The sequence below is a fragment of the Muntiacus reevesi genome, chromosome 22 (genome assembly GCF_963930625.1).
Source record: "Muntiacus reevesi chromosome 22, mMunRee1.1, whole genome shotgun sequence".
Classification (NCBI taxonomy): domain Eukaryota; kingdom Metazoa; phylum Chordata; class Mammalia; order Artiodactyla; family Cervidae; genus Muntiacus; species Muntiacus reevesi.
This window is the reverse complement of record NC_089270.1, coordinates 25100779-25123213: the sequence shown is the minus strand read 5'-3', so window position 1 is coordinate 25123213 and position 22435 is coordinate 25100779. Positions and strand designations below refer to the sequence as shown.

The window sequence follows — 22435 nt, the reverse complement described above, 5'->3', positions numbered from 1 at the left end:
GAGGCGGTTTTGAGTTTTATTTACTTCTTTCTGGGGCTAGACACATACACAGGGAGATAGCTGAAAAATGCAAAGAGGAAAGAGCAGCTTCAGGCCCGAAACATTCAAACATGTACTTCCTGTGAAACACTAAAGCTGCTGGGGATTGATGGAGGGTTCCTTTCCCCAGGTCACTGCAAAGTAATCATTAATCATTGAGGTCTTCCTAACTAATCCCCAGTGGTATGGGGTGTCTTAGGAAAAGTCACAAAGTTTCATTGAAGTAACAGGGAAGTTGAACTCAGAAAGTAAACAGATGATGCTAGACAAGGAATAAGAGAAGTGGTTTTACAAGCTGCTGAGTGGGCAGAAAATTGCCTTTTACTCTAGTCTGAAGCAATTTTTCCAGCTATCACAATATTTTCTAGGAAATTTGAGACAAAGGGCACCAAACTATTTCCAAATGCAGAAACTTGCAAACAGCTGACCATGGCTCTCGTGGCCCTTGGAATCTACTCAAGTATGCGTAGGGGAGGGAGATAACACACACCACTCAGCACACAGAGTACCAATTTGACATTAGAAACCTTTTATTGAGACAAGGCCAACAGAGGGCTGGACATACTACAGGGTCAAGGAAGACTGAGGAAACTAATCTGACTTCTTTCTCCTCTGGGGAAGAGTGGGCAGCCCAAATAATGAACAGAAGCCACTCCGAGATTACTACTTAAGGCAATTTAAAAATTGAGATCTTAGCCAAAAAGCCTATACATGGCATAAAAAAAAAAATGTACATCTTTTGGATGGGTGGACAAAAAGGCTAAACTGTCTACTCAAAATCTGTACAGCAGGAACCTGTTTTCAGCAGGTAAGCCTATTTACAAGTAAGATCCTCTTACTCTTGTAACATTGTCCTGTTTTAAGAAAATATATAATACCCACCCTCTGCAGAGTTAGTCCATAAGGCCTCTGTGACTCCACAGAAGTATAAAACTGTCTCTATTATAGAACTATTTATGTAGCAATGTAAATACATATAAACACACTTGCCCCTCGCCCCATCCTACAAACAGGTTATAAATATCTTGAATGAGAAGTTATGGCTCATTCATTTTTATATCTTCAGTGACAATTAATAGGCACTCTCTCTAACTCTTTCTCTATACATATGTATATAATTCTTTTCTTGCATGAATACTAAATGAAAATGAGTTTATACCACGACTATTTACATTTCAAACATTCCCACCATTACCCATCTCTAAAATAAGAACACCAAAAGCTACCAAGTTTACTGTGGTTTTCACAACATAGTGCTTCTGGACTTTTAAATATAAACAGATATTCTTAATTTGCAAGTTTTCAGAGTGATGATACAAATTTAGCATTCTCCTTGGAATGGAAGACTTGCTTGGAAGTTACTTCATTCTTTTTCTCTTTTTCAAGAGTGCATCTCGTAATGCCAGCTGGAAGATAAAGAAAAAATGAGGTAAACATGATCTAGAGAAGAAGACCACTGGGCCAATGTTCAAAGTGAATCTGTAAATACCCTCATAAAGTTTTACAGTTCCCAAAAGAAAATAAATGGAATATTAAGTAAAAGATTATGAAGAATAAACCTAAATTAAAAAAGAAGATAACCAAGGCCAATGTGTACCTTTTAAGTTTGTGATGAATATTATTCCATTAATTCCCCAAGCACCCATCACCTTTTGAGTCCTAGAAACTTTAAAGCATTTTGGGGGGGGTGGAGGTTGCCTGGCTCTACATCTACATATTCAAACTTTTTGAACTTTATGATTTTAAGTTATTGACTTCTTGCCTTTAACTCAGGTCTGGGTCTTAGTATGTCTGTGTAGACAGGCAGAATAACTGGGACACTTATGGTAGAAAAAAATTAACAAGTTTCCTTCAACCAACTTTCAACCAAGTTGCATGGCTAAGAAGGTATTTCTGAGTTAGCCATATAGGTATTATTTTCATATCTGTAAAGTCAGTTTAAATACAGTATCCGTTCATATTGTTATATATTGATTAAATAAGTTCAAAACTGGAAAGCTGTGGAATAGTCATACATATGGTTAAGAATGATATATTAGCTAATAATATATCACCAATGCAATGGACATGAACTTGGGCAAACTTCAGGAGACGGAGACGGACAGAGAGGCCTGGTGTACTGCAGTTCATGGAGTCGTAAAGAGTTGGACATGACTGGGCGACTGAACAACAATCAGCTAACAATGTTACAGCTCAGGTTACATGGATTTAATTCCACTCATTAAACTCTGTAACAAAGCACAGGCTACTCTCACACATGTATCAGGTCCCTTCCCCGTTCACAGCCCTCCATCTGAACACACTGCAAGGTCCTCTCCTCTCCTCTTCTCTGCGCTTTACCTTCCTTCTCTGGCCTCGCCTCTTCTGGGAGATGCTCTATAACAGAACCATCCAATACAGTGGCCACTAGCTACACATGGTTGTTGGGCAATGAAACATGGCTAGTCCAAATATTCCCTGGTAGCTCAGCTGGTAAAGAATCCGCCTTCAATGCAGGAGACCCTGGTTCAATTCCTGGGTGGGGAAGATCCCCTGAAGAAGGGATAGGCTACCCACTCCAGTATTCATGGGCTTCCCTGGTGGCTCAGATGGTAAAGAATCCACCTGCAATGCAGGAGACCTGGGTTTGATCCCTGGGTTGGGAAGATCCCCTGGGAGAGGGCATGGCAACCCACTCTAGAATTCTTGCCTGGAGAATCCTCATAGACAGAGGAGCCTGGCAGGCTACAGTCCATGGGGTCAGAGGCAGACGTGACTGAGCAACTGAACACAGCACAGAGTGCAAGTGTAAAACACACTGGGTTTCAATTAGCTCAAAAACAAGAGTGTAAAATAGCTCATTTAATAATTTTCATTTTGATTACTCTGCTGGCCTAGAGGGAAGGACAGAATAGAGAAAATTAGGAACCCAGAGTCAAGCTTCATAATGAAGAGACCCTGAAGAAAACACAGGACAGGGAAACAAACACAGAAGTTCTGATCATGGCAAGAAAACCGGAGGAGGAAAAAGCATTCTTGAACCAACGTGTGCGCATGTCCAATGAACTCTTAACTTTCTCTTAAAAAATTCCTTAAGACAAATATTTGCTACTTCCAGAGGTGCTGATGGGAACAACGCAAGGCTTCTCTATCATGCTAAAAAAAGCTGCTAAAAATAGAGGAAGTGGGGAAGGGAATGCTCCTAGCTAAGTGTAGCAAGATTACAAACATCTCAAAATAAGGCAAGGCCTGCCAACTATTTCCTCAACTGTAAAACTGTACAAGAGGCAGAGAAGGATAAACTAATGGATTTAATCAATTCGACCATGAATTTAAATGGAACTGGGAAAATTCAATTTAAAATCTTTTAAAATTAATTAATTTCTGGCTGCACTGGGTCTTCGTCGCTGGTCTTCTCTAGTTGCCCTGAGCAGGGACCACCCCCTAGTTGGGGTGCACGGGCTTCCCATCGCAGTGGCTTCTCTTGTTGTGGAGCACATCGTACAGCACGTGGGCTCCGCAGTTGTGGCACACGGGCTTAGCCGCTCCTCAGGAAGTGTGATCTTCCTGGACCAGGGACTGAACCCGTCCCCAGCACTGGCAGGTGGATTCTTACCCACTGGACCACCAGGGAAGTCCGAGACTATTTAAAATCTTTAATGGCATCTTTCACTTCAGCCTTCAACAACTTCTATTCAGAATATTGTCATTTTATTACTTATACAATGCTGCTTAACAGTTGCGGAGAAGGCAATGGCAACCCACTCCAGTATTCTTGCCTGGAAAATCCCATGGACGGAGGTGCCTGGTAGGCTGCAGTCCATGGGGTCGCGAAGAGTTGGACATGACTGAGCAATTTCACTTTCACGCATTGGAGAAGGAAATGGCAACCCACTCCAGTGTTCTTGCCTGGAGAATCCCAGGGACGGGGGAGCCTGGTGGGCTGCCGTCTATGGAGTCACACAGAGTCAGACACGACTGATGCGACTTAGCAGCAGCAACAGCTAAACAGTTAAGAACTAGAAAGTTTAAATAATTAGGTAGGCATTAAGGGGTACCTTAATTTAGTTCATTCTGACTCGGTTCCCACACAGACGGAGCCCTGCCCTGGAGAGCTGGCTCTCACATTCGGAACTGGGAGGTTCATAACTGGCTTGCAGTTTAGGAACGCTGGTTCAGGATGTGGCACTAACATTTACTTTACCTGATTTCCTAGAGATTCTTCTGGGTACATTTAGATATCTACTGTGGTACATTCCCAGTAGACAAGGATATAAAAACAAAAATCTGCTTTACTACAATGACAGGACTACTCGCCCAAGACAGAAAGTGGGTAAAATAAAGCGCCAAAGGCTCTAAGGGCACACAGCGGAAGGACGATGCCAGGGACAGACTGTGCGGTCCGCACTGCTCTCCTGAAGCTGTCTCTGAGACACTGTCGTTGCTCAGTCGCTCAGTCTTGTTCCACGCTTTGCGGCCCTGTGGACTGGAGTCTGCCAGGCTTCTCTGTTCATGGAATTTCCCAGGCTAGAACACTGGAGTGCATTGTCATTTCCTTCTGCCGGGGATCTTCTTGACTCAGAGATCGAACACGTGTCTCCTGCATTGGCAGGCAGGTTCTTTACCACTGAGCCATCTGGGAAGCCCTTTCTGAGATATTACCACAAATAATATCGCTTTTTGGAGAAAAGCACCAGGCATATAACAAATACTCAAAAATTATCCTTCAGTTGAGTTTGATATTATATTTCACAGATGCAACAACAAGAGACACAGCATAGGAATGGACCTTAGCAATCATTTAGCCTAAACTCCTTTATTTAGAGATAAGAAAAAAGACCCAAGGATCACACAGCTGAATCTCAACCAAGTTAGGTACAGGATTTACACGCCCTGACTGCTCTCCACCTCTCCATGCTCTCTAAGAATGCAGCCCATTAATCCTGAGACACACATTACACAAGGTCTTGGAGCGCACAGTTCCACCCACACGTAGAGAAGTCGCAGACCACCACCACCACTCTGCCTAGTCAAGCTTCCGGTTGAACTCACCTGCTTTTCGCGGAAGGAACGCTTATTTTTTGACCGGACATTATGACTATACCGCATCATCATGAAGTTCTTCTGCTTTTTCTTCTCTTTATTGGTGGAACTGGAAAATGGATTCATTTTGGTTTTCTTCCTCACAAATTCTTTTCGGTCTGTTTTTCCAGCCTATTAGCACACACGCACAAAAAATACCACAGCAGGAGTTATCGTCAACATACACATCTTCTCTGTGGCAGCTCCACTGGAAGCCAAGGACATGAAGGTGGATGGAACCCAGTCCCTGCTCCCTGGTGACAGTTCAGTCCGGGGGAGACATGACTGTGATGTACTGTAATGGGGCTGGGGAGCGCAGTGGAACAAATGGCTTCCAAGAGGTCAGAGGAGTCTCTGAGAAAGGGAGACCTCGTGAGCTGTTCATTGCACGGTGAAGGCCTTTCTGGTGAGGAAAGGTGGGAAGGGTAGAGCATTTCAGGAAGTAGGAATAGTTTATGCACAGCTGTGGGGAAGAAACAAGGGTTTTCAAACTTATCTAAAGAGGTGTCAGTACCAATGGAACAGAGGGTGATGTGGAGAGCATTTTGAATGGTGTCTGAAACAATAAAGGCAGAGAAAATGAAGCTGGAAAGGTAGGCAGGCTCCAACTGTCTCTGGCTTTTCATTAATGACTATAAACATTCCACTGCTTTTCTCATAGCTTTGATAAATGGACTGGGCCTCCTTTAAGTTGTGAAAATGTCCTGGTGCCTTTCTGTGCTCCACATCATGTCTTGGATGGTGGTTACGTGGCTATCAAGTTGCTAAAACTCACCTAACTTCCCATCTATGGCTTCTATTCTAATTACAGCTTTTCTGTGCCTATACAAGTTTTGAGTCGTATTTCACTTCACTGTATCTGCCTGTTTAAAGACCCAGGCAATGACATGCCTCACTCACCATTGCAGTTGCTAGTCTTGTCTCCTTGTCAGACTTCGGCTTTTTATGAAGACGTTCAATGTCCCGGAGAGAAAGTAACTCACCCCTGGGGTGAAGAGAAAAACCGTAGTATCAAACAAGGACAGAATTCCTCTTTCTATAACTTTCATAAGCACGTGAGCCGACTGAGGACCTGGTGCATGCGCCGTCTTACCTGCGCTCCTCATCGCTGTCTATTTCGATGTATTTCCTCTTCTGGGCTTTCCCAGGGGCAGCGTCGAGCTCTTTCCTCATTTGAGCCATTCGGATTTTCTGGAAGTCCTCCTGACTTAACACTCGGCTAGTGCTGACGGCCGCCGCCTTGGCCTTCCGCTCCTCCAGCGGCATGCTGTTCAGTTTCTCAGACTTGAGAGAACACAACACGGGCTTAAACGGCCATTAGCTCTGAGAGGGTAGCCCCTCAACACTCGGGACAGGAACTTTTAGGACTTACGATCTCTTTCTGTTCTTCGTCAGAAGAATGGGGCACGTCAACCCATTCGCCATCGGAATCTGCCTCGTCACTGAGACTGGCACTCTCCCAGCCATCTGCATGAAAAAGAGTGTGTCAGCAACCCCGCGCTCTGTTCAGCGCTCAGGGTACACTGAGGCAAATCAAGCAAAAGAAAACTTAGGTAATGAACCTCAAAAAGGTGCTCACCAAGAGTGCAGTAGTAGTATTGTTAAATAAGTCACATCAATTTAACTAAGTCAAGGAATAGAGAGTAAGCACTGATTAAGCATCCACCATGAGCCAAAATCTGACAGTCTTTCTCTGACTGTCATGACTCAACAAAAGAGGAGTAGATTCTCAAGTTACATAACCTGCCCCAGGCCAAAAGACTGCTAGAAATGCAGGCTATGCTGAAATTAGGAAAATCACGTATGACTCCAGAGCCCGTGTTCTTTCCACCAAACCAATCATGTCCATCAAAACTGTACCTGTATATTTACAGTGACTGCATAAGAGTTATTTAACTTTTCTAAGCATGCTTAAGTGTTTGAGAAATTAGTTAGAAACAAATCATTCAGGGAACAAAGGCAGAAAATTCTGGTTGTGCAAGAACTGTGTAGACATCTCATTAAAAAGGCATCAGAGTTCCTAATGGAGCTACCACAGAGAGTTTTCCGAGTCAAGGACACCTGCAGTTCTCTGGGGACACCCACATTCTGTAAGACAGCATCCCAGCTCGTAGGCATGGCACCCCACCACTCAGGAGAAGGCCCCAGCTCCATCTCCAGCCTCAGCTCTCTGTGCATTGCCTTGTATCCTACATTCTAAAAGTTTCCTAAATCCTTTGCCTGCAAAGTCTCCACTATTCTACAACTGCTCACTAAGCATTCAAAGTATGACTCAAGGCTCACCATTTTCTTGAAGCTTTTATTGAACCTCTGAGGCGTACCTGACCTCTCTCCAGCCCTTATACCTGACTCTAATCATAAATCCTGTTAATGCTTTATTAGCTGTTTATGAAAATTCTCAAGGACAGGAACCATGTCATTCATCTTTGCTTTGACAATGGCTGGCTCATAGCTAATGTTTACGAAAGTTTTGTTGAAATAATGAACAGACAGGAAGAAGATAGGACTCTAGTAACCAAAGCAATAAATGCTAATCTTGGAAATCAGAAAGGGGTTCCTCAAGCATTCCTCAACAAGTTCAACAAGTTTTCTCCTTCAATGGGAGGATTGCTAGAGACTGTAATCCTCACCATTTTTTCTAGGCAATAACAACAAAAACCCATTATCTTTCCCCAGTATCAAAGAGCATGCCCTTGACAAGGGGCAGCCAATCTGAAGGGCACAAAAAAGCATTTCCTACACTAGAATGTCAGTTCCCTCAGAGCAGGAACCACACCCATCAACGCCCATTAATACCTGCAATGCCCGCAGCAGTAGTTGTTACTCAGTTAACATCAGCTGAATGAATGTCCAGACAGTATAAAGATTTCAAGGTCAATACAGATATAGCAGGAGTGATTCTGTCCTGAATAATGGTGCAATAAAAACAAACCTTCATCATCTTCAGCATTTTCATCTCCGTTTTCAACTTCCAGAATTTCTGCTCCTGGAATGTAATCTTTAGCATCCAGTTCTCCATATTCTTGCACTCTTGCTTCTATGGAGGCTTCTGTAGGTTTACCCTAAAGAAAAGGAACTAGTTTTTTGCTTAGCCAGCAAAACATTATTCATGAAAAGGATTTTCTGGGACTATGAACTCAGGAGAACCACAAAAAATGGAAGCAAATGAATGACAAAAACAGTTCACCAATGTCTTGGGTCAAAGTAAATTCCCTCTCAAAACTTTGCCCACTGTTTTCTTTACATACATACATCTCATTTCCTCCCACCTCAACAGAGGCAGTATCTGATTAAGGAATAGCCTGTTTAATGCTGTCATCAGTTATAGATCTGAAAAGGTCTAGAAGACTCATTCAGTATCGAAGAGCATATACCAACTATGAAATAGTTAAGGAACAGTATTCAACTTTATTCTGAGTTTAAAGAATAAAACTACATGTATCACCAACACTCTGAATGGAAGCATCAGATATGTGCTCAGTTGCGCCCGACTCTTTGCAACCCCATCTAGTCTAGCACTGAGAGCCTGACTGTAGCCCCCAGGCTCCTCTGTCCATGGGATTTCCCAGGCAAGAATACTGGAGTGGGCTGCCATTTCCTACTCCAAGCACCAGAAGTACTCAAACTTAAATTGCAGGGAATGACTCTCACTTTCTGAGACCAAATCCTTGATCAACATATGTACGCTTCACCTACCCGGAATTTTTTTTGTAACATCTGAGGATTCAGTGTTCGGAAGAGCTGAATCAAGGTTCTAGCAGACATCATCACATCTGGAAAATAACAGCTTTAACTAGAAACTTCAGAGCAAAGAGTCTACTGAGACAAAAATGAGACACTCTGCACCCCTTCATCTGCTGAGAGTAACGCAGCACTTACTCTTGTCTCTGTGTGTCTTATACTCAGCTAGGTCTTGGAGAAGTTCCTCGGTCATGGCCAGAGGACATCGAGCTGTTATCTCTTTTATAGCATTGATTCTAAAAAAGGAAAAAAGGAAATAAAAAATAAATAAACAGGAGTTTCATGTGATTCAACCTAAGAAAATTTTCTAAAAAGACTACATCACAAGGAATATAAGGTCAGCTTTATAGGGCTGAGGTCTCTAAAACTGCAGCATGGTGGAATGTGGGAGTGAGTGGGCAGCCTCAGAGGGGTTTGATTCCACACAGTTTACTGCTATTTCCTCTATTAGAAGAATAAGCAACACTGTCACATCTGTAAAATACAGGCATGCCTCAGACACAGTGCAGGTCTGGTTCCAGAACAATGCAATAAAGCAAGTCACACATATTTTTTGGTTTCCCAGTGTATACAAAAGTTATGTTTCAATTATACTGTAGTCTATTAAATGTGAACAGCATTATGCTTAAGAAAAAGTGTACATACCCTTAATTAAAACATACTTTACTGCTAAAAATGCTAACCTTCATCTGAGCCTTCAGTGAGGCATAATCTTTAGGCTGGTGGATTACCAAAACGTTACACACAGACATGGAGTGAGCAAATGTTGTTGGAAAGATGTCGCCATTAGACTTGCCCCACACAAAGTTGCCACAGACCTTCAATGTGTAAAGCAAAGGGCAATAAAAGGAGGTGGGCTTGTATATGTTGGCAGCATTTATTCGCCAACTCTAAGGGAAACTGTATTAGGTCAAGTAAAGTTTTTTTTTTTTTTTTTGAGGATAACTGCTTTACAATGTTTTGTTGCTTTCTACCGTACATCAACACGAATCAGTCACAATTACATATACATCCCCTCCCCTCCCCACTATTCCACCCAAAAAGTTAGTCTCTAGGGCTGTTATCTCCCAGCAATGTTTTCCAAGTGAGATAAAAAGCAGTTGTTCAGCATACTGCTTAGTTATCAGGACAGACTGGACATCCTAAACCAGTGCTCACACTTACTGTTTCTGAATTAATCAAAAAGGTCACTGAACTGCTCTAGGATTAAAGAATCATTTAATAATGAATCATTTGTTCCAGGGACGACAGGAATTCAGGGTAGCAGATAGGGAAAAAATACTTAGACTGCATACAAGCATTCATTCGAAAGAGTAAAAAGCTAGTTAAAAAACAAAATGCTAATTAGAAGCACAGAAATCTTTTCTCTGGTTCAAAATTCTAACCAATAAATTAAAAAATTATCAAGAGAAGAAAAATACTGAGAAGGCTGAAGTATATTTTAAGTTTTTCTCAGAGGGCACATTTTAGCTGAAATTTCACATCCTGGTCATGGAAAGCAAAGCCAGTAGGTGAAAACCACAGCCACTGCCTCCAGCCATGTTCTACATACCCTACTGTCATGACTTCTCCAGAGTTCTTGTCAGTAACAAAATTGTTGGCCACAGTCATGAGCAATGACTGGATGATCTGAATGGGATGGAAAGAAAGGATATGAGTATTGGTAACGTGTCTCCACCTACTCAAACGCTTTGACGATGAAGGGACGACAGACTATCACAGTGGAAAAACAGCCCTCCACCTTTGGTTTGGGAGGTGGAAGGAGCAAGACTGAGGAACACAGAAAAGTACTCTAGTTTGGGTTTCAGCTGTCTTCTTGGTTATTCTGAGGTTAAATCTGGCTCTCCTTTAATGTAAGTTTTCAACACTGGTTAAAAATTTGCTTTGACCCAGGTTTATCCAACACTGTTTTAATCAAAGAAAGGAACTACCAGCTTTGAAAAATAATCACTATATAAATTCACTGATATTCTTGCCTTCTCCAGGAGAAAATTTGGCCACTCAACAAAACAAGAATTCTCAACCACTGGTTCAAAACAAACTTTACTTTCTATAGTAAAATGTTTTTATTTCTATAAGGAAACTTCTCTATATAAGTGTCCTTAAGAGCTAGTGTCTCTTCTACTCAGTTTAAGAAGGCGGGGAGGACAGTAATCTCTGTGGGATTACTCAGTGGCACTGCTGTGTACTCACTAGATCCTGACAGAAGTAAAGTTTAAGAGTTCTCACCTCTGGGGGTACTAAGTGATGAGACGCTTGTGCAGCAAACAGAAGGATCTTCGTTACTTCTAACAACGTAAGAGATGAGAAAGGCCACGGTCAGTGAGTTTACAGCCCTGTCTCAGGACCACAGCAAACATGGTAAGCACACACACCGGCCTTACTGCTCCATCACTCCGCCTGGAACACCCAACTCTCAGACGTCTTCATGGCTCACTGCCTTGCTTCCTGCTCAACTGCTGCCTCATCAAGATGTCTCCCCTGACCACATAATCCAAACAGAACCCACCCTGGCACTTTCTGTTCTCCTTACCTGCTTCCTTTTATCTCAAAATACTTATCTTCACGGGGACATATTATATACAACATTCTGTGGATCTCCCTCTAGAATGTAAGCTCTATGAAGGTAAGAGCAATACTTTATGTTCACTGATGTCTAATGCAGTGCTCAGACTAGGAATCACTAAATAAATGAAAAAATAAAAACATACATATATACACACACTCTCCCTTTAAAGAAGCAGTATATATAAAGAATCTGTCTGCAATGCAGGGGGCCCAGGTTTGACTCCTGGGTCAGGAAGATCCCCTGAAGAAGGAAATGGCAATCCACTCCAGTATTCTTGCCTGGAGAATCCCATGGAGAGATGGCTACAGTCCATGGGGTTGCAAGAGTCAGACAACTAAACCATCCATATATAGAGAACGAGGCCTTTGGCAAATGAACGGAGGGATCTTGGTCTTTTTTCTTTCTATACCTCATAGGACTGAAGTGAGGATGAAATGAGATGACTATATGTGAATCGTTTAGCACAGCATTTGGCACATGCTGAATGTTTAATAAATGTTCACTTCTTTCCTACTTTGGTACAAGTTCAAAGGCAAAAACAACCATTACTTTCTTCTTGCTTTTATGTTGTTTTTCTTTTTCCCCAAACTTTAAACTTTTTATTTTGTATTGAGGTATAGTCTATTAACAATGTTGATGTTTTTAATTAAGAATACAAATAAGGAAGAAAAAAAAAATACAAATAAGGGCAATGAAAGCAGTAAGACAAACCCTGGTATCTATTACCAAGTTACAGTCAATAGTCAAAAGTCTTTTTAAGAATTTTCCATATGAGTATGGATTTAAAAAAAGACTTGCTTTGAGAAACCAAGTATTTTGTTGTTTTTCCTCCCCAAATAACTGTAATTCCAGAACAAAAATGGTTATTCTAACCCCAAGGCCACCAAAGGAACACAGCAAGTGGAAGTCTTACCTCTTTGGTGAGGCTGTAGAAACCTCTGCACAAAGGGGTAGAAGTTGAAGAGAAAAAGCTGTGGAGAAAAGAATGCACGGAGTTAATATATAAACTCTGCTGAGCTGCAGAGTTTCACAGCTCCATGATGTAATTATATCACCAAACTTAACTAACTGGGAGTCATTTTTTTTTTACTTTCATTTCTTTTCCCCCCTCAACAAGTATGAGCGATCCAGAATGATTCAATGTATTGTATTAACCAAGAAAAGGAAGGCTATGTTCCTATCCTCATTATGTCAAGGCAGAAAGTGTACACAGAATAAACCAAGGGAGGAAAGGCAGTCAAAATGCAATATTCTACTTTTAAATTGGTGTGGCTACAGAAGCAATTTTTTAGTCTTCAAAGGTAATAGTAATTCAAACCTGAATAGCACCTAGTGTAATCTGATCACCAAAAAACCCACAGTCTACTTTTGTTATTGGATATCAATCGAACCACACCGGAGAAATTACTCTGAGCTTCACCTAGATGTGGGCTCCAAAATCACTGCAGATGGTGACTGCAGCCATGAAATTAAAGGTGCTTGCTCCTTGGAAGGAAAGTTATGACCAACCTAGACAGCATATTGAAAAGGAGAGACATTACTTTGCCAACAAAGGTCCATCTAGCCAAGGCTGTGGTTTTTCCAGTAGTCATGTATGGATCTGTATGACTACCTACAGTAGTCATGTATGGATTTGGACTCTCATCCTAAGCTGCACATTGAAGAATTGATGCTTTTGAACTGTGGTATTGGAGAAGACTCTTGAGAGTCCCTTGGACAGCAAGGCAATCCAACCAGTCCATCCTAAAGGAGATCAGTCCTGAATATTCATTGGAAGGACTGATGTTGAAGCTGAAACTCCAATATTTATTTGAAAAGATCCTGATGCTGGGAAAGATTGAAGGCGGGAGGAGAAGGGTATGACAGAAGATGAGATGGCTGGATGGCATCACTGACTCAATGGACATGAGTTTGAGTAAACTCCACGAGTTGGTGATGGACAGGGGGGCCTGGTGTGCTGCAGTTCATGGGGTCGCAAAGAGTTGGACACAACCGAGTGACTGAATTGAACTGAACTACCTAGATGAAAGTGATGAGGATCCCATTATTAAAGCAACTGTAATCTTTAACTTCAAGAAGAAAAACTTTGGAGATGGCCTAGTCTTTTTCAAAGCTCATCATGTGAGAATAAATTTTTTTCTATTTTAGTCACAGAGCAGAAGTAGGACCAGGAGGACCAGAAAACTAAATGGCAAGACTTGTGTTTGATATAGAGATGGATATTTAATTGCAGTCAGTTGTGAAGCTCCAGTTTTCATTCCCATCAAATCAGATTTCAATTACAAATCACTTTTGCTTTTCTATTGAGCTCAAATTCAGGTTGACTTGAAATTACTGCATAAATGTGACAAGAACTGACTGGATGGTCCTGCTTCAGAACTGTAGCCCATGGAGAAAAGGCAATTTTTTCTTAAAATGTTAAATTTTTCTTTTAGAAATGGAGTAAGTATATTCGCTCATGTCTATTTTCATTTTTATCTTGGTATTTGTCTATACTGCAAGATATTCAATAAAGAAGCCTGTTTTACTTTTTGTTTTTTGAAGAAAGCAACATATTCAATGACAATCAGATGAGAACTAGTCACAAGAGCAAAATGACAGGAACAACCTCAATGGTCATTTCTTCATCGCCTGAATTTTTGAGAATTCCTCCTTCTTCTATAAAGGCAGATAGTCTGAATATGTTTGTGGTTTCCATATGTATATGCAATATACATACATTATACCACCAAAGAGTTCTTGCAATCTAATTTAATATTAAATGAATAATCAGAGAATTCAGCATTGTTAAGTGAGTAAGCCAGAAGTCAGGAAAGCTATAAAGGGGTAAATGGTGAAACATAGTAACAGTTGATAAAAATATATGGGCTATGTTGGCTCAGAAAAAAGCATAAGTGAAATAGAGGTAAATGAAGTAAAAAAAAAAAAAAAAAAAGAACAAAACTATAAACTGAATACATGTACAATTCAACATTCATACTTACTGGTAAGAAAAAGTGACAAAAACAGCTGTTTTCCAGTGAAAGATTTTATCCTTTTGTAAACTATATGGGTTGAAATGGTATGCGAGGATCTACCTTAGTGTCCTTTCACCAAGAATAATTCTACTTATAATATCCATCAAGAGAAGCACAATGCAATTCAAACCTCGTGAATTCCCACCAATCTGGAGATGAGGTTCATGAGCATCATCTTCACTTCAAACCTCTCCTTGGAGCTCTCCAGCTGCTTCAGTAGCTTTTCTGCAAAATCTGGAAAGAAGAAAATAATCAGAGACATATACTGTGGGCCCAGGGTCTGCACATTATCTGACAAGTGTAGAGAAAAGCGGTGGTTTGATCATCGACTCTAGGGTGACTGTGCCTGAAATCACTCTGCAGAATCAGGATGGTGAAAACAGTGACAGGACAGGTGAAAAGACTTATACACAAGCAAATATACCTTCGATGGTGCCCGAAGTTAAGTCCTAAGGACTCCCAAGATTTTCAGCATCAACACTGAGTGACTGTCTGACAAACACTCTAAGACCTCGCTTCTTAAAGTGTGGTCTGCAGAACAGCTGCAGCTGTCCACCGTGTAGCTTATTACAAATCCTGAAACTCAGGACCTACCCCCAGACCTACTGAACATCAGAAGTTGTACTTTAATAGGATCCCACAGTGATTTGTGTATGCCTTAAAGTATGAGGAACACTGACCGAGAGGAAAGGTCAGTAAACTGGGGTACAGAAAGCATTTAAAAGTCCCATTGCCAGGGGAGGGATAGATTCGGGGTCTGGGCTTGACATGTACACACTGCTATGTTTAAAATAGATAACCAACAGGGATTAAAACACACAAACAAAACAACCACCCCATTGTCCAGTCACACCCCATATCAACTAATCAGTCTCTGGGAATAACAGGACCTAAGTACCAGTATAGTTTCATAAAATTCCCCAACTGATTCCATGTGCAATCTAGTTTGAGAACTAGTGTTCTAGAACAGTTTCCCAAATTTTAGGTTTCCACCCACCGGTTTTTTAAAAAAACAAGACAAAACAAAAAAATGGGAATAAGAAGAGATTGTTAATTTTTCATTTGGTCAAGTACAATGTCTTACTATTAACTACATTATGAAAGACATGAATCGTAAAGAGAGTTATTCTCCCACATTTTTCTTATTTTGCTGTGGGCTGGGAATCACTGCTTTAGAACGTAATTCTCTAGGCCACGACCAACAGGCAACAATTTAGCATTTATTGTCTATTAAGTGCCAGGGATTTTATATTCTCTGATAACCTGGAAGTTAGGAAGCTAAGTAGGCAGATAAAGCCAACAAGGAACTTAGGAGGTCATAATGTAGTACCTTGGGGATCATGAATCAAGTGAATAGCTGAAAAGTTAAACACCTCTGGTTTTTTCTTCTTTTTATGTTTCTGAAAGAAAGGGAGAGGAAAATATTTACATTCTGAATTATAGTGAAGAGGCCCTAGGCTGTTACCAAGTCTGTCACAGTATTTAAAAAGAAAAAAAAAAAAAAAAAAAAAACTTTGTTCCAAAAAACTTTCTTTCAACTGGAAGAACTAAAGGTGGTTTACATCTTCTAAGAGTCAGCTTGGGAATGTTCCAGCTATTAGCACCTGTGAGACTTATAGGGATTTGGAAATATAAACATTAAAAAACAAACTAGGGCCAAATTAATGACTTCAAATAATCACTACAAAATATAAGATTTACTTCGTTTGCATTTTCTTCTGAGAAGACATGATCAAAACAAATAAAAATGAATTTAATCAAATTAATTTATTCAACTCACAGATTTTGCTAGAGCTGAGAACAATTATTCATCTAAAAAAAATCAGGGCTTAAGATCTCTAGCCCAGGTTGGATGCATGAGACAAGTGCTCAGGGCTGGTGCACTGGGAAGACCCAGAGGGATGGGATGGGGAGGGAGGTGGGAGGGGGGATGGGGATGGGGAACACATGTAAACCCATGGCTGATTCATGTCAATGTATGGCAAAAACCACTACAATATTGTAATTAGCCTCCAACTAATAAAAATAAATGGGAAAAAAATTAAAAAATAAATTAAAAAAATCAGGGCCTAAAAATTCATCACACATTTCTAAGTCTTTAACAAAAATGCTACTTTATCTCAAATGCCTAAAAGCTTTTGCTAAAGACCACATATTCTGCGTTTTAATGAATCCCATCTCCTTTCCTAGGTGTAAGTCTCACCGCGAGGACTTTCATAGCCTTTTCCAACTTTTTCTTGTTTTTAGAGCTTTTCTTCCCAGTGGCATACTGCACAAGCAAGTCTCTTGCTGTTGGTCCTTCATCCTGAAGAAAAAACTACTTTGTAAAACCATAAACAAGGAAAATCTGCATAAGAGCAGGGAATAACCCTTTCAGTCACTTCTTTGTATTTGTACTCTTTGCATGATGCTATTAAAAATAAACACAACTTTAAAAATTCAATAAAATGTTTGCCCATGTGCAGAAACAGGCACATATGAAGATCTCCACTACAGCACTAACTTGTTTTTCTGCTTTAGTTTTTACTGAAGTATAATATATAGACAGAAGGCAACTATGTTTTTATTTGGAGGAAAGAAAAAACCTGGAAATAAGTGTTTATCAATAGAGAAATGCTTAATCTACACTACATTCATTTCATATTCTGAAACGTTATGTGGAGGTTAAAATACTGAGATAGATCTATATGTACAAGTAGACGACTATCCAAACGCACTGATACATCTATCTCTATTATATATATGTCATCACAAAGAAAACACGGTGTGAAATAAAATATATTGTTTGTATATATTTTAAAAACAGACTACACACATAAGACAATATATATAGGTTCACATATAAATGCATGAAAAACGAAATGGTTATCTATGAAAAGGGAGGTGAGAAAGAAAGAAGAAAGGATTGAGAAAACTTTTATTTTATTGTATCTATGATAACTGAAATTTTTACAGTAGGAATGTATTGTTCATACATTATTTAATGAAATAATAACAAAACAAATTACAAGATGTTATTTCATATTCCACTATTATTACCAAAATGCAAAAATGAGAAGGGACATTTTTTCAGAATTTTTCATCTTAATAAAAGTATTTTTAACAAAGAAAATTTCATGACATCATAAATCCTGATTCTTCCTTTTAAAGATGCTATACCAAAAAAAAAAAAGAAAAAAAAAGATGCTATACCACCCAGGGCTTCCCAGGTGGTGCTAATGGTAAAGAACCTGCTTGCCAATGCAGGAGATATAAGAGATGCGAGTTTGATCCCTGGGTCAGGAAGATCCCCTGAAGGAGGGCATGGCAACCCACTCCAGTACTCTTGCCTGGAGAATTCCATGGACAGAGGAGCCTGGCAGGCTATAGTCTTTAGGGTCACAGAGTCGGACATGACTCAAGAGACTTAGAACACACACACACACACACACGACTTCCTTTCTCCACTCTATAAACTTCCATGATGTTTAACCTCAAAACTATATTGGCAGTAATTTTTATTCTAGGTTTAAACAGTGAGATATAGGTATAGCTTTAGAAAGAACAGATTGAATGAATCTAAGTTTTATTAGTTATTCAACCAATCTTACTGAATGGGACAAAATCTAAATGGAACAAAATCTCCACATGGCAGAACTCAATAAAGGATAAAGGTAGCAAAGAAGTTTCTAACTTTAACAATCTACTCTGAGAGCAATAATAAAATCTGATAAACTGTAAAGTTCAAAAGTATCCGTGGTTAAACTAACCTCAGACTCTGAGTCACTGGCTTGTTTCTCCTCTTCATCTTTCCCAAGGAAGAATGTCAAAGCAGCAACTAATATCTAAAGAGCAGTTCAGACAAAGTCAATTACTCATCCCAGCTTACAATAAAGAATAAATACTTGTCTATATTTTATACATGCATATGAACCAGGATCTGAAGCGGAAAAAAAAAAGAGTGGTAGGATCTGGTCCCATCTTTCTTAGCCAGGCTCTACATAATTGTTATCCTTCAAGCAGCAAGTCTAGAACTTCTACATCCCCCATAAGAAAAGTGATATTATAACCCTTCTAACAGAAAGTCAAACATGCCCTTAAATTTCTTTCAGCTTTGTCCGAACCCAATAAAAGAACAGTCAAGAATTACAGGGGAAAACATAAAATAAATGCTAAGGCTATCGTTTAATAGAGAGCATTTTAAAAACTCTTATTTTGTTTGCCTGTTCCAGAGCACAGATGAAGCAGGGAAGCAGTCTGAGCACAGGACGGACAGTGTGTCTGCACGCCAGCGCTTCCTTGCACACCCACTCCTCTCCTTCACCTTTCGGCACACCCCCTCCTCTCCTCCGCCTTTCGGCACACCCCCTCCTCTCCGTCACCTTTCGGCACACCCACCCCTCTCTGTCACCTTTCGGCACACCCCCTCCCCTCCTCCACCTTTCGGCACACCCCCTCCTCTCCTTCGCCTTTCGGCACACCCACCCCTCTCCGTCACCTTTCGGCACACCCCCTCCCCTCCTCCACCTTTCGGCACACCCCCTCCCCTCCTCCGCCTTTCGGCACACCCACTCCTCTCCTTCACCTTTCGGCACACCCACTCCTCTCCTTCACCTTTCGGCTAGAGAGGGGACTATCTACAGCCCTGCGGGAGCTCACCTTGGTGACCTTAGAGAAACAGGCCGTTGTGATCACATTGACAGTTTTGGCATCGTTCCTGGGGGAAGACAGTGGAGTGTTTCAAAGTCAATTTTCATTCTATTGTACTTGACAGCATAGACAATGGCACAAAATAAATAATAAATACTTCTGACATGTTAAAATTTATAGTTTGTACTATTTCAAAAAGTCATGGGTTGCTAAACAGCCAACTACAGGCGAACATTTCTAGCCCAGTTCAATTCTAGCTCAGTCTTCTGTCAGAAAGCTATGCAGACATTAAAAAGTGGGCTTTTTTGAAGGATTTTAAATGACATATAAACCCTACTCAAGATAAATTGGGGGGAAAAATTAAAAAAAACTACAAGACAGCAAAATTCCAACCATACTTCAACACTCATATTAAAGAAAAGACAAGAGGAAATATCATATTAACTGTGATTGTCTCTTTGTGACCCTATGGACCTTAGCCTGCCAAGCTCCTCTGACCATGGGATTTCCCAAGCAAGAATACTAGAATGGGTTGCCATTTTCTTCTTCAGAGGATCTTCCCAACCCAAGGTTTGAACCTGCGTCTCTTTGTCTCTGGCATTGCCAGCAGGTTCTTTACTACTAGTGCCATATGGAAAGCATACAGGTAGTAGGACTACCAATAAATTAAAAAAAAAAAAAGCCAACTTTCTAGTTTTTCTGCTGCAACAAATATCACTTCTATACTTTTTAAAAAATTAGTGAATAAGAAAAGCAAAAGACATGAGTTGGGGGCACTGTAACAACAAGCTGAAGTTTATTTAAGTAAAGAGAATAAATTGATTTGAAAATCTTCACAGAGGCAGAGTAGAAAGAGCCTACACTTCAAAAAAAAAAAAAAAAAAAGAAAGAGCCTACACTTCAGAGTTTTGACAGATCAGGGTTTGAATTTCAACTCTACCTTTTATTAGCTACTACACTTAAGCTCGTGAACCTACAGGTCTCATTACCTATAAGATGGTAATAATCCCAGATAAGCTACATTACACTGTTCTGCAGGTTGGACAGGGTAAGGCATAGTGCAGGTGCTCAAGAAATGGTAGCCAGTATTATCATTAGTCATTTGGATTGCCTCTGTATGTTTACTTTCAACTTAATCTATATCAGTGATATATTAAAGAGCTCAAAATCAAGAAATACATTTGTGTATATGTTCTGTGGTAACTACAGATGTATACAAGCCTATTTGTCAAGAGATAAGTACATATATATTACCAGATGTTTCTTCTGTAGAGTTCAATCATGACATCCAAAGATATTTTGGCTGCAGTTGCATTGCTATCTCTTAACATGGTATACATGAAATTCTGCAATACCTGAAGGAAAAGTGGAGAAAGAAGGCTTAATATATTGCACAATACTGCAGTACAATGCTGCAAACTTGGAAAACAAAAGGGTACTTACTATATTCACTTTATTGTTCTTATGTTTTGCATTTATATTCTTGATATCAGTCACAATATGAGTGTATAAAGTCTGTGGAAAATGAACAAAAACATGTACATTAACTGACATTCCTAATCTCACTTTATTTGGAGAGAAATAAAAATGTACAAGAGGATTTAGCTTACCCGTTTTTCATTCTATCACAAAAGAGACCAAAAACAAAACAAAAAAGGCAGCTAAAGGAAAGTTACCCTCAAAAGGTTAAGTTATATGACCAGCAAATCCACTCCTGGTTAAATTCCCAAGAGATACGAACATATATTTCCAATGTTCACACAAATATTCATAGCAGCATTATTTCTAACAGTAAGAAAGTGAAAACAACGTAAATGTTCAGTAACTGATGAGTGAATAAATAGAAAGTGGTATAACCAGAGAATGAAACATTATTTGGCAACAAAAAGGAATGAGGTGATGACACAAGCTATAATATGGAGGTACTTTGAAATATTACGCTAAGTGAAAGAAGTCAGTTACAAAAAATCACACATTATATGATTCCATTTATAAGAAACATGAAGAGTAGGCAAATCTATAGAGACCAAAAGTACATTGGTGGTTGCCTAGGGCTGGGATAGATGGGAGGATAGATGGGAGGATGGGAGTAACTGCTAATGGGAACGAGGTTTCTTTTAAGGAGGTTATCAAAGTTCTAAAATTGACTGTGGGGATGGTTGTAAACTCGTTATTTTTTTTTAAACGGGAAAGTTACTCCCTAAACGCATGTAGATATCATTGGCACCCAAAACATGGACCACTTTTATTCCACAAGTTAGATCAAGAAGTATAATTGCTAAAATCAAATGAATAGTCTCTTAACACTTTGAAAAAAAAATTTAAGTTAATGAATGTAAACTTTAGTTTCTCTTTCTGAAAATTCTTTCACAAACCTTCAGCTCCTGGTCTTACTTATATATAAAGTCACATAAAGTGACTTTATATAAAGCAAACACAAAGTCACAGGGAAATATAAATAACAAAAAAAGGTCAGTTTTAGCTGGTCAGTACTGTGCAGTGGAAAAGGGACTGGGTTCTGGAGCCAGGCTGCCTGGCTTTATGCTCCTGCAGGAGCTGTGTGACCCTGGGCAGGTTACTCTCTCTCTCTGTGCCTCAAATTTTTCATCTGTGAAATAATAATAATAAGCCCTATCTCATAGCACTTTGTGAGTAAAAAAATATGTAAAATGCTCTGAAAATGGTAACCCAGCAAAAAGTAAACAATGACCATTAGCTATTACTACTATATTGCCTGTACACAATGCTCAATTTTTTCCTATTAAAATTATTTCCTAGCTGTTTCCAATGATACGAAGCCTCAAGAATTCAAGAGACTCCAAACTCTGTAAGTTTTATGTCACTGCAAGAAAAAATGACATATGGGGGTAGGGAGTGGTTTTGTTCTTTACCTTTCGCAGAAGCTTATCATGGCAACGTAGAAGTTCAAAGAAGAGTTCCAGCAAACTTGAGGGATTGATGAGATTCTTATTTCTCAGCAAGATCAAAGCTTTGCAAAATGTCTCAGGAAGGAAAAAAAAAACGTACTATAAGACAATGATAAAGATGACAAAATGGAGGAGGAACATCCCCAAATAGCTTAGTATCTTCTACTAACTAGGTGTTATTCCAGGCATTGAAACAGAACAGAAAGTCTCTGCCCTTGTGGATCTTACACTGGGGGTGGAGCAGAAGAGGGGACAGACAAGCAAGTAAGCATATAAACAGGTGAATCTCAGGAAGGAATTTAAAACAGGGTGGTATAATTACTACATAGTGACTGAGGGAGGGCTCCTTTACACAGGAGGTCAAGGAAGTATCAACATAAAATACTAGTGATCAGTGACTCCATAGACATAAGAAAGGTGGGTAACAGTAACATAACACACTAAACTGGAAT

At 39.9% G+C, this 22435-nt stretch overlaps 1 protein-coding gene across 2 annotated transcripts in view; it reads right to left on the bottom strand.

Moving 5' to 3' along the window:
- Nucleotides 1–545: 545 nt before the first annotated feature.
- The window catches only part of SDAD1 (SDA1 domain containing 1), a 29353-nt gene continuing 7463 nt past the window's right edge, over nt 546–22435 (bottom strand). For both annotated transcript variants that reach the window (XM_065914478.1, XM_065914479.1), the window contains 19 exons: nt 21948–22058; nt 20500–20571; nt 20311–20411; nt 19066–19123; nt 18177–18251; nt 16631–16732; nt 15758–15827; nt 14558–14661; nt 12324–12381; nt 11071–11129; nt 10394–10470; nt 8980–9077; nt 8797–8873; nt 8033–8162; nt 6473–6567; nt 6194–6384; nt 6001–6085; nt 5071–5232; nt 546–1445 (listed from right to left, as the gene is read on the bottom strand). In XM_065914478.1, coding sequence (XP_065770550.1) covers nt 1398–1445; nt 5071–5232; nt 6001–6085; nt 6194–6384; nt 6473–6567; nt 8033–8162; nt 8797–8873; nt 8980–9077; nt 10394–10470; nt 11071–11129; nt 12324–12381; nt 14558–14661; nt 15758–15827; nt 16631–16732; nt 18177–18251; nt 19066–19123; nt 20311–20411; nt 20500–20571; nt 21948–22058 — 1773 coding nt within the window. In that variant the 3' untranslated portion in view covers nt 546–1397. The remainder of the gene's footprint in view (nt 1446–5070; nt 5233–6000; nt 6086–6193; nt 6385–6472; nt 6568–8032; nt 8163–8796; nt 8874–8979; nt 9078–10393; nt 10471–11070; nt 11130–12323; nt 12382–14557; nt 14662–15757; nt 15828–16630; nt 16733–18176; nt 18252–19065; nt 19124–20310; nt 20412–20499; nt 20572–21947; nt 22059–22435) is intronic.